Genomic DNA, 12,958 nt, shown 5'->3' with positions numbered 1-12,958 from the left:
CGGGCTAATTTGATATTTTTATAAATTAACAAAAAAATATTATTAAAGGTAACCTGGTTTAAATAAATTAAATGAAACCATCAATCGAGCTAGTAGGATTTATTTCATTAATCATGAATAATCAAATTCAGAACTTGAATATTCAACTGCAATGTCTGCTCATGAACGCATCAAACTCGGTACTTCTTTCCAATTCCATAAAATTCAACATTTAGAAAGTGACAAAAAAATTTAAAATAGGTAGTTGAAACAAACCACAGCTAATTTTCATAGTGGACTGTACTATACGATAAACATGTCAGTCAATTTGACAACCTTTGTCGGAAACATTATTCAATGAAAATATTGTCCGAACCCTTAGTATTTCTTGTTAGGTTCTTAGTCATAATAGTTATCTTCTTCTGAGTAAAAACATAAAATGTATTACAGTATCATTTTATTAGGTTAGTTACAACAACAGACCACAAACAAGAGACACATTCAGTGGCGCCACCACGGACGTCTGTGTTACCATAAATAATCGTTTAGTTTATACTCTAACACCTGCCCTTAAACTAAACAATTATTCCAAACAAGAAAATACAATTAAAATATGTTGAGCATTACAATTAAAATATGTTGAAAATTCTAATTCAACAAAACCTGCCCTTGAACTAGGCAATTAATTTTAAACCAAGACGAGAAACACAATTACAATGTTTATCTTTACCTAAACATTTTGTCAAGACATCTGCAGGCATGTTTTCAGTTGGTAAGTATTCTAATTTAACAACTTTATCATTTATTATTTCTCTTACATAATGATGTCTAATGTCTATATGTTTACTGCGATTATGATTAATTTGATTATTACAAATTTTCTGTGCTGACTGACTATCATTATACAAAGTGACTGATAAGTATTTACCAAGACATTCATACAAGAAGTTTCTAATAAATTTGGCTTCCTTAGCCCCTTCACATAATGCCATATACTCCGCCTCTGTGCTTGACAGAGCTACTGTTCTCTGCTTTCTGCTCTCCCAAGACACAGCAGAGTTACCTATGGTAAATATATAACCAGTATAAGAACGTCTATCAAGTAGATTAGATGCCCAATCTGCATCTACATAGCCAGTGACAATTGATGGAGATTTTTGATAAACTATACTGTAATCTATTGTACCTTTCAAGTACCGTAAAACTCGTTTAGCCGCTTTCCAATGTATGTCCGAATAACAATTATTGAACTGGCTTAGCAAGCTTGCTGCATGCGCTATGTCTGGTCTAGTGCAAATGGCGATATACATGATACAACCAACAAGACTTCTGTAATTAGATTCAGCATCAGATTGGTCTCCTTTCTCTAGTTTTATGCCACATTCCAAAGGTGTACTCACAGGCTTACAGTCAATCATACCAAATTGTTCCAATACCTTTTCTATGTAATTCTTCTGATCAAGAGTAATGTTGTTATCTTTCTGTCTTAATCTCATTCCCAATACATGTGTAGCTCGGCCAAGATCCTTCATCTCAAAATTGTCTCATGAGTTCTTCCTTCACCTTGTTCTTCTCTGGTGTATCCTTGCTAAAGATGAGGATGTCATCGACATAGAGGGCTATTATGATCAGATTTTCACTGCCATCTGACTTTATGTATACACAAGGCTCATTGACAGTTTTTCTGAATTTCAATCCTGTCAAGACCACATCAATCTTGTCATACCATGCCTTAGATGCTTGTTTAAGTCCATATATAGCTTTGTTCAATCTGAATACATGATCTTCTTTACCCTTTATTTTGTACCCATCAGGCTGTTCCATATAAACGGTCTCCTGTAATTCTCCATTCAAGAATGCCGTCTTGACGTCCATGTGATCAATGTGTAAATCCAAATTGACTGCTAGGGCAATTAACATGCGTATTGTGGAGTATCGTACGACAGGTGAGTACGTTTCCTTGTAGTCAATTCCGTATTTCTGAGTAAATCCTTTCGCCACCAAGCGTGCTTTATAGCGAAGCAACTCACCTTCTGTTCCATATTTCTTCTTAAATACCCATTTACATTTGATGGCTTTCTTTCCAGTAGGTAGCAATGTCAAGTCCCAAGCTTTATTCTTTTCAAATGAATTATATTCTTCCTGAGTGGCTTCTCTCCATTGGTCTTTATCGGGTCCCATCAATGCTTCCTCTATGGTCTGTGGTTCGACACTGTGACTTGATGCTGTCATAGCAACTACAGTACTTACACTTTCTTCAGTATCATCATAATAACTTGATTCTTGGTCCAGAGTCATGTTAGGATTCCAAGTGACATCATTGGGATCATCGACGAAGCTGAGGTCAGAAGAGTTATCAGGATTGCCCAAAACAGTTGGCTCTGAAACAGGTAACACATCAATGTCATTGTTTTCATTTGCATTCACATTTTCTATTTCGTTTTCATTTGCATTTACTTCATCCATTTCATGTTGCCGTTGACAATCAGCAGCGCAATTTTCTTGATTTATTTTTAAATCTTTGTAGGTTTTGCCTTCTAAGAACTGGACATCTCTAGACTTAATACACTTGGAAGGTTCTTCAGGATCAATTAACCTATATCCTTTCGAGCTACTACAATATCCTACAAAAATGTACTGCTTGCTCTTAGCATCTAATTTCTTGCGTCTTTCATTAGGGATCATCGCATAGGCAACACAGCCAAATATTTTCAAATTAGATAAATCAACTTTATTACCATACCATTTTTCTTCTGGAGTAGTGCCTCTCACTGCCTTGCTTGGTGACTTATTCTTAATATATATTGCCGTATTCAATGCCTCTGCCCAAAATCTCCGGTCCAGCCCAGCATCCTGCAGCATGCATCGTCCTGCTTCCACAATTGTTCGATTGGCCCGCTCCGCCACGCCGTTCTGTTGAGGTGAGTACGGCACAGTCGTTTGATGTTCGATGCCATGATCTTGCAGGAATGCCTGGAACTGTTTATTAACATATTCACGGCCATTGTCTGTCCTTAGCATTTTTATTTTTAAATTAGTTTGATTTTCCACCAGATTTTTAAAAATCTTAAACACAGGCAGTACTTCATCTTTACTTTTGATAAAGTAGCCAAAAGTCATTCTTGTATAATCATCTATAAACGTTAATAGATATTTGGCTCCACTGAATGAGGGCACTGACATAGGCCCACAAAGATCTGAATGTATAAGACCTAATTTCTCAGTGGCTCTATTAAAAGATTGTTTTGGGAATGGTAGTCTACTTTGTTTGCCCTCAATACATGTTACACAGGGACTATGTTCATTATCAGTGTAATTAATTCCAATAGCCATACCTTGTTTCAGTAAATGCATGCTTCGTTTGTTCAGATGCCCGAGCCTACGATGCCATAACTCCTGTGATGAGCTCATTTCACACAAATTCACAGCTTCTGCTTCTGCTTGCTCTGTACCCGTGGACTGGATCTCTGTCTCAACCAAAGCAACTGGTTGAACTGCAGCAGCATACTCACGATCATTAGTTGATTTTTCACTCACTGTATCTAACTCGTACACGCCATTTACTTTTGTAGCACTGGCAACTACATCATTTCCACAATAAATGTTGCACTTCTGTGTATCAAAATGCACCTCAAGCCCCTTGGAAGCCATTTTTCCAACAGAAATGAGATTTGTTGACAAGCCTGGTACATAGATAACCTCACTTATTTTTGTAGTTTGAGTGTGACCTTCTAACAACAATTCCACTTCACCATGACCCTCACTGTGCATCTTTTGATTGTTGGCTACTGTCACCATACGTGGACTATCCAGAACATAGTTTTGCAGCAAGTCTTTGTTGTTTGTCATGTGACATGTTGCCCCAGAATCAATATACCATGCACTTGAATTAATGTCTACAGCTAATGCAGTCAAGAGAGTTCCGTTCCATGCTTTTTCAGTTTTTGTAGGACAGTTTTTAGCATAGTGGTTCGGTTTTTTACATATGAAGCACCTAACACTCTTCGTAGAATACACATTTTTGGTAGTACGGTTTGTGAACATTGCATTTTCTTCACACTTGTCAAAGTCTCTGCGTAAATTCTCCTGTAGTAATTTGCTTCGCACTGTTTCACTGCACAATTTAATGTTCGAATTTTCCAATGCCATTATGAGAGGATCATAGTCTGGCGGCAAACCGCTTAAGATTAGCACTGAGAGAAAATCATCATCTAATGGAGCGTTTATGTCTCGTAATTGTTGATCTAGGTCCGAGATCTTCAGGAGATACGCTTCCATGTCACTAAATTGCTCCAATTTTAACCCGAACAGTGTACGTAGGAGTCCAAGACGTCTACACAGCCCCTTGTCTTCATAGGCCGTTTTTAGGTTGTTCCAAGCTTCAAAACCAGTAGTTGCATTTCGTACATGGGAGAAAGAGGATGGCTGCACCATCAAACATATTTTTGCGAGTGCCCGTAGTTGTTTACGATCGTCATTTATTCTGGGTACGCCTGGCGCGGACTCTTCGAACAATCCCACAAGTCTTCGTGAATCAAGTACATCCGCATCAAAAACTTCCAGTTTCCATAGTTTGATATACCACTGAGTTTTTCAAAGTTGACTGATAGTCCAGAACTCGTAGCCGTAGTAGACATTGCCGGCACATTGGTCGGCACCGGCAATGATGGCGGCGAAACCCTTTTACTTGCCATCTTGTGTTGTGGGTCCTTTTTTTCAAAGATACTTGCTCACTCTTATCTTCCACGTAGCCTGGGCCCATAACCTGTTAGGTTCTTAGTCATAATAGTTATCTTCTTCTGAGTAAAAACATAAAATGTATTACAGTATCATTTTATTAGGTTAGTTACAACAACAGACCACAAACAAGAGACACATTCAGTGGCGCCACCACGGACGTCTGTGTTACCATAAATAATCGTTTAGTTTATACTCTAACATTTCTCTTCGACAAATACTTTAACACATTGTGAACCACTTTTCTTTCACGACTATAAAAAGATTTTAGCAATTTAATTCACAAAATCAATTGCGCACATTTAAAATAAAGTTTGTTTACACTTTGACAGCAATAGACTGACATGCAAGGTGACATGTCAATGAAGTTTTCAGTTACTGTTGCCATTAAAAGAAATTAGTACCATTAGTTTTCCGCAACATGGCGAGGGTTTTAATGTTCCTGGTCGGGCTATATATGCTGTTACTACTGCAGATTTATATTAGTAAGCAATAAGTATTATAAATTGCGAGCACAGCATAGAATATTGTTACTAACACGATTATGGACCCCGGTCTGACAATAATTTTTTTCAATTTCAATTTCAATAGAGTTAAAGCAATGTATAATAGAGTTTAGCAAAGATCCAGAAAAGTTCTAAATTGAACGTAAGTAAGACGAATCCCTAAAACAATCCATTCCTATATAGGGCAGCATAGATGCATTCAAAAATAGACATAACCATAATTAGATACATACAAAGTAAATTACAAGTGCGGGCTAGGCAAGCAATTTAGTTCTTGCAGCGGTATAAAAATAGAAAAGGCAGAAAATAAAATGGCAACCCGGGGAACCGGTAAGTGGGCAGATGGGGACCTACATCTTTTTGCCTTGCCATTTACGGAGGCGAGCTGGGAACATTCCACTCTTGCTTGCGTTAACCATTATGTAGAAATAACTAATTGCGATTATGTATGTCTGTGAAAAGTTTCTAGACGCCTATGCTATGAAGAATGATTTGGGATACAATACAACATACTCTACGGAACACTTCGAATGCTTAACACCTGTTTGCTTATAAATTTCAAATCGTCTGTCAGAGATGCCTAGACTCCGGTATCTAAACTTATACCATTTGATTTCGTTTCATTTCAACGGAATTATTCAAATCAAATTAAGTACGTAGATATCTAGATCAATTTCATTCAAACTGAAAAAAAGTAATGAGAAGTTGCATAATGGGTAAGGCTTAAATAAGCACACAATAGTGCCAGTTTTAATTTGTGATTATTATCCATTAATATAAGTTGAATAGTTGAATAATGTATTTGAATTATTGGTATAGTTAAATAATTTGTTACTTGTAAGGATATCACGTCACCGAGAACATAGAATGGATTCATGTGTTCTCAAGACGTATGAAAGTCCTTAGCAAATTCTAAAAACAGTGCATGAACAGAAAAGTGAAACTTTGAAGCTGATACCTATTTAAAAATTGTTTATTTGCCACATATCATAAAACACAAATACATTTTGTGCAAAAACAATACTGTGTAACGAATTATTACATCGCATCTGAAACATCTTAAGCTAACGAGAAGAACATCACATAAAATGTGTAAATAAACTACCCTGTCTTTAAATGGTGTTAATTACAGTAAATCCTGGTGTTAATTTTCCTTACAAACATCACGTCCCACGTAAACCTAACACTGAAACGCCCAGCAAATATCATACACATCCAGAAAAACTTCCCACCAAACAAAGCGTCCCATTAACGCACACATGCGCGCTCCTAACAAGGCCTGCAAAATTCATTACGGGTTTGACGGCCATAATAAATCAGCCTAGGTTCGCTAGATAAAGTCCCTAAGGTGTGCAGGACCGGTTGCACGACGAGGGTTTATAAGCGGGAGTCGGGAGCCGTGTGAGCATTCCCGTGTCGTCAACCCTCCAGAGATCACCATGTGGCGGTTGTCCGTTCTCTGCCTGCTAGCCAGTGCGTCTGCACAAATCCCCTCGCTGGGATGGTGCCCAGACTTTCAGGTGAGTGTGCTTAGTTATTTCTATTATCAAATAAATTACTTTTCTAGAATTTCTATTTGCTATGTTTATTGTACATTTTGTTGTGTTTTGGGATGAATCGAAAATAGACAGCTGTCTAAATTACAAGTCAAGTCTTTATCCAATATCACATACGACGTGATAAAAATTGATATCTTTTCAACTATTTGCTCTCAGTCAAAGGGTATCATTTATTGAGCAGTAATATCTCAAAATTCATAAAATAGGAGGGTGATATGCGTCTGAAACTTGCCGCCGATATTGCAAATGAAGCAATAAATAAGTTACCGGCAGTCGCCGGTGGCAATTAGAATAAGGTATATTTTGAGTAGAGTTTTCTTTTTAAGTCCCAAAAGTTGCCCTAACAGTTTGATACCACACTGTTATTAGCAATAGAATCGCCACTACAAATCTCCTGTATATACCTGTCTTCATCAACACAAGGTATAAACCTAGACGAGCTAATGAAGTGGGTAACCTAAGTTCATAAAATAAACTGACAAAGCCAATCAGAGGTGGAGTTAAATGTTAAGACAATATTAACTAAATAGATGTGTTTTGTTTATACAAGACAATAGACGCTTACAAACGGAAATTTCTTTCAAGATGTCAAAAACAAAAGAAATAAGATAGCTAATAATCCCGTGCAATTATAATATCGATGCATATCGTGACGTAATGAGCAGCCTTGAACCACCTTGACCGTTGTTACGGCGGTTGTATAACTTATTACGAGTTGCGCGGGCGCAGAGACAACGCGGACCGGTCGCGGGTCATTAACACGGACCACCGGGCCACTCTCGCTTTCAATGTGCTTTCAATCATTCATGATCATCTGGGCCATCGGTATTAATCGGTAGCATATGATTATTGCAAAAACGGACGTTGGGTTATCGAGTGGAACATGAAGAGAGCAAATGTGTCTGATATTTCCTTTAGGCATTAAAGCCATGACTTAATCTGTTAATTTTAGGGATGAAGCCACTGTAAAATTTGATATGAGCATATGTCTGCTTAGCACACATCAAAACCAATGATATTATCAGAAAAATCAAGTATATGGAAGATTTAAGGGTCGTTAGTTGCACATGGGTTTTACGCCACGGCCACCGGCGTTAACGCCGCCACACGAAAATTTATGTAAAAACGCCGGTGGCGGCGACCCTGATAGGCAAGAAAGAGATGACCAATGACAATAGTATACAAACTGTGTCTAAAAAAGCACTAAAGCTTTCTCTATCTAGCTAGAGGATCTACGAGTACATCCTGGCTACACAGGAGTTGCAGCGGTAGGAACGATAGGTGGGAATAATCCCGTGTAAACTATTAAATTCTTTTGTGTTTTTGTGCCTGTATATCAACAGCAAATTCTTTCCACAGCCTATGGTGAACTTCAACATGAACCGCTTCCTCGGGACATGGTTTGAAGTGGAGCGGTACTTCACCGTCAGCGAGCTGGGCACCCGATGCGTCGCCACCAACTACATCAGCACCCCTGAGGGCAGGATCCTGGTCTCCAACGAAATCACCAACTACATGTTAGTATAGTCAAGGGTTTGAGTTTCGATTATCATTTTAAGAAATTCTAGAAAATTTACAAAATCTTTTAGGGCATCCGTGCACCCGCGCAAGTTTATGGCCCTTAAACTTGAAAATACAAACGCAATAAGTAGTTTAATGACATTTCACTTTCATAACAGCAGCTGTGATCAACAAACCTCGGGTTGCAAAATTAACAAACTGCTTAAATTCTGCCAAACTCCAGGCAAAAGCTTTAGGTTGAGTTGCACCATCTAACTTAGACGGTAACTATAATGATATGATAACCGATGGTTTTTGTATGGACTTTGACAGATTTTTGACGTTTGTCAAAGTTAAAATAAAATGGTGCAACCCAGCCTTAGTTTTAGCAGGTTTAGTTACAGTTACGGTTAAAGTTGAGGTGGTGCAACATAGGCTTAGTTAATTACGGTTTACACCGCCTATAATCTTTTTTAAAGAGTTTGTTGAATAAATCATTGCAGAATTAAAATAAAATACACTGAAAAGACTGTTTAAAATTATAAAATTAATAAATCTTTGTCTTGCCACAGCACTGGCTTGAAGCGGCTGATGGAGGGACACATCCAAATGGTGGGCCGCGAGGGCGAGGGCCGCTTCATGGTGAAGTACTCCTCTCTGCCCCTGCCCTACGACTATGAGTATAGCATCCTGGATACTGACTACGACAGCTACGCCGTCATGTGGTCCTGCAGCGGTCTTGGGCCCGTTCATACACGTAAGGACTTCATTATTATTGACACCATACAACAGCTTAATTTTCAGTTTAAATCTTATTCTTTCCCACAAAATAAATTCTATAGAATGATGCATGTAAATTAATTTGCATCTAACTAGACCACGGTTTACTTTTGATTAATATTTCAGTTAGAATGGATCATGGACCAATGCTTAAATAACCTAAAACTTTTGACTCTGAGATGGAAACAGATGTAAAACCAGCGCGTGAAATTAATAACAATGTTACACATGTTGCTACATATTTCAGATACTAAAGCATTCAATCAGGGAACAAAACTAAAATATTGACCAACATTACAGAGAGCGCTTGGCTGCTAACCCGCGACAGGCTCCCATCGCTTATGACGATGCAGAAGGCCTACGCCGTTCTCGACCGCTTCAAGATCTCCAGAGCCTTCTTCGTCAAGACCAACCAGGCTGACTGCACCGTCTTGCCCGACCCTATCGCTGACCCCAACTATGAAGAGGGCAAGAAAATTGACGTAATCGAGAAGAGCGCTGGCGTCATTGTCGATAACGTGAAGAAAGTCGAAAACCCTGTTGAGGTATTTATTTCAAGAAAGAATCAAATGTTACATTACCTAACTAGCAAGGTGGTAAATTCCACATGGCAAAAAAAAATTGGATAAAGTTTTCCACTTTTATTTTCTTCATAAAGTTTTCCACTTATATTATCTTTTTTTGCATTCATTTTTCTTACAAACATTACTAATACGTAAAACCTTACTACGTTTTCTCTTTGCAGAAGGTAGTTGTCCCTGAAGTTGTAAAGCCTGAGGTGCCACAAGAAAGATCTGCAGTACCCGAGCCAGCTGTGGACGACGCCAAGCCCCTGCAAGTGCCCGAACTCATCATGTCAGAGTCCGAAAAGAAAGAAGAAGCAGTCGAACAACCAGTCCTGAAACTGGATGCACCAGAGAAACCCGTGGAATCCGAAATGAAGGAAAAAGAGGCAGAGCTTCCTCAGAGGCAGGCAGAGGCTCAGTAAATACAGTTACATTGGAATGGTACAATGGTAGTCATAGATTGTGATCAAAAGTGTGACGATTTAAATACTGAACACGATAGGGCTATTTGACCAAATAAGTAACGCACGAGGCAAGAAACACCGGTGTTTGGGCGCCTGTGGGCGCATACAGCATCGAATTAGTTTTAGATGCACGATAGTCACTACAATTGTAATAAATCTCGAAGTCAACTCTGAAATAAATTAATAAGAAATAATGCGTATTATTTTATTTTCAATACCCGTTCCCTAACTTCGAATATGGGGTTTAATTTTACCATCACTTATCTACGAAATATAGCTTACAAGTAGGCAATTTATAAATTGGTCGACTATTTTTATTTTAGTACTTACTCTTAAACTTGTTACAAAAAAAGTCAACTTAGCTACATCTACATCTATCTCAACGACTTTTTTCACACATCCGAAAATAATTAATTAATTAGCTTGAACAATAGACTGACTAGAATTATCATTTTATAGCTTAATGCCTCTTAATTGCACTAAAATTTCGTTAAAAGCACAAGGATTTTTTTTAGCTGTTTACAATAATGTAATCCTACTAGGTGGACCGACGATCTGGTAAAGGTCGCGGAAAGAGCCTGGATGCGGGCAGTGCAGTGGACGTCATTTGGCTGAAACGAACGAACGAACAATAATGTAACTTGCTTAGTATTCGTTTCATGTACCTACCTAAAGTTGATTTAACACAAGAAAAACAAAAGGCAATGATGCTTACAAATTACAAATTAGACATATAATTACGAGTATGCTTATACCTAATTAGTGCTTCAAATATAACACTGTATCTATTGCACTTAGCTGTTCCAAACTCTGTCCTAATTTATTTAAGACTAATGACAATTCCGAATTACCAGCTTACTATTTTTACTGCAGAAGATAAGACACAAATAGTATCCAAACATAACAAGTATACAACACACTAGTATACTACTAATAGTCCAGTCAATGAATGCCTTAACGACGGTGTAGAGAGAAATCCGTGGAACACAATTTCTGACCTCGGGACTTTATTTAGCCTAGTTAGGTGGTGAACATAGCAAAAGTCCCCGCCCTTAGATTTTTGGACGTCAATACCTAAAGAACCGTTTGAGGCATATTTATGAAATTTGAAGCTGATGTATATCTTGCAAGTCCCAACACATGAGCCAAATTTGAAGTGTTAATGCACAGTAGTTTTTGAGTGATGAGGAGTCAATAGTGGCTCAAAGTGGTTCGTCTAAATATACGCACGGTGCAGTCCCCTCCCTGGAACTAGGCTTAACATGCTCCCGCATGTCTAGAATGATTGCTCAATGTTGATTTAGTCGATTTTCTCCTGATGGGAACATGTAAGACAAAAATAAAATTTCCAATATTACAGACCTTCTAGAGCAGATGCCGCGAAAACTATACAAGATATAGAAAAACTTGACGGTCTCGCCTGTAGCAAATTGAATAAGCTTTTTTTGGTTCATAGTAGTCATGTCACTAGGACGCATAGTTTCCGAGGATTAAGCGAAAAACCGAAAAGTGGCACCTTTAAACCCCCCTCTCCCCGCCGGCTCAAGGGCTAAGGACGGGGACTTTTACTATGTTCACCTCCTAACTAGTCTAAATAAAGTCCTGAAGTCAGAAATTGTGTTCTACAGTTTTCCATCTATAATGCTTTATTGACTGGACTATAACCAAAACTATAATTTTATTATTTTAATAAACAACTTGAAAAAATCGAACTGCCTCTCTCGAACCCACGACGTTTGAGCAGCGACTCTATTGGCTAAGAAATTTTAATAACGAATTTTATTATTGTTTTTAATTAAATAATAAGCCAAATAAATATTATGAAGCGAATATTTTATACCTTAATGATCAAGCGTTGTAAAACAATCAGGAAATATTACAAGTTTTCTAAGAACCACTATAAACATTTGTCAAAAACACCCAATTTTGTATTTATTACAAAAAAACATTAAATTATTTTCCGAAGCAAAAGGATCGGGTCTGATTATATTGGTCAGGCTGTTACTGAGCACCCACTCCCGGCCGCTATCCCACTACTGCCCGATACGGAGACTTTTGGCTGCTGGGTTTCCCCCCTGGCCCGGTTCGCCTCTCCTTAATGAACCTGCACCTCCCAGACTCCTCCGGGAGGTCCATATTAATACCAGGCTTAGTGCGGACGTCCAGTCAACATGGGCCACTCAGCACCAGGACTCCCGACCTCAAACCATCCTCCGAACCCGACCTCCGAGTAGCCGGATTACAGGAGACGCCACGCTCCCAGTCGAGAGACATGACGAATTTAGCGTACTTAAAGCTTTGCAAAGGTCGTAATATCAAATCTTGATTTCATATCAAAAAATTTTCATTTCTTAAAAATGTAAAAAAATGTGTTTGAAAAACATTTGTACTACATTTTGTATTTTTTTTCATTCGAATATAGTATAAAACAAAAAAAATAAGAAGAAAAATCCTCCACAAGCATTACGAAGCGACGATGGCGCCCTCTATGCATAAATTGCCGAACTATGAGCTATCAACATTATCGGTGCCACGAACAGCACAGACTTTGTGGTTGGTTCACAATTTATCAAGATGACCGATAGTAGTGAAGAAAGTCGTGCAACCAAATAAAATAACATTTCAATAACTACTGATGCAACCTTAATAAACGCAATGAATAAAAACCATTCAAAATAAAATAAATAGTAGGTATTTCGCTGCGACAAATAGGTAAAACAACAGGTAAAACTAATTGATGAGGCAAATGTATGCTTGTGCAATTAAAATACAAAATAAGGATCTATTTATGAGAGTAAAAAGCAGAATTAGAATAAAATATACAAAATACGTCAAAAAACTTAAGAAACCGTTTATTAGCAAACTTA

At 38.0% G+C, this 12,958-nt stretch overlaps 1 protein-coding gene across 1 annotated transcript; it reads left to right on the top strand.

Moving 5' to 3' along the window:
• The first annotated feature begins 6,575 nt into the window (after nt 1-6,575).
• On the top strand, nt 6,576-10,285 carry LOC135084855 (apolipoprotein D-like). The gene is made up of 5 exons (XM_063979625.1): nt 6,576-6,742; nt 8,141-8,298; nt 8,854-9,038; nt 9,362-9,606; nt 9,807-10,285. Exons 1-5 carry the CDS (start codon nt 6,662-6,664, stop codon nt 10,047-10,049), a joined length of 912 nt encoding a protein of 303 aa, XP_063835695.1. The 5' UTR covers nt 6,576-6,661; the 3' UTR covers nt 10,050-10,285.
• Nucleotides 10,286-12,958: the final 2,673 nt, after the last annotated feature.

This window comes from Ostrinia nubilalis, chromosome 1 (genome assembly GCF_963855985.1).
Source record: "Ostrinia nubilalis chromosome 1, ilOstNubi1.1, whole genome shotgun sequence".
In the NCBI taxonomy this organism is placed as follows: Eukaryota; Metazoa; Arthropoda; class Insecta; order Lepidoptera; family Crambidae; genus Ostrinia; species Ostrinia nubilalis.
This window is presented reverse-complemented; position numbering and strand designations above follow the sequence as displayed.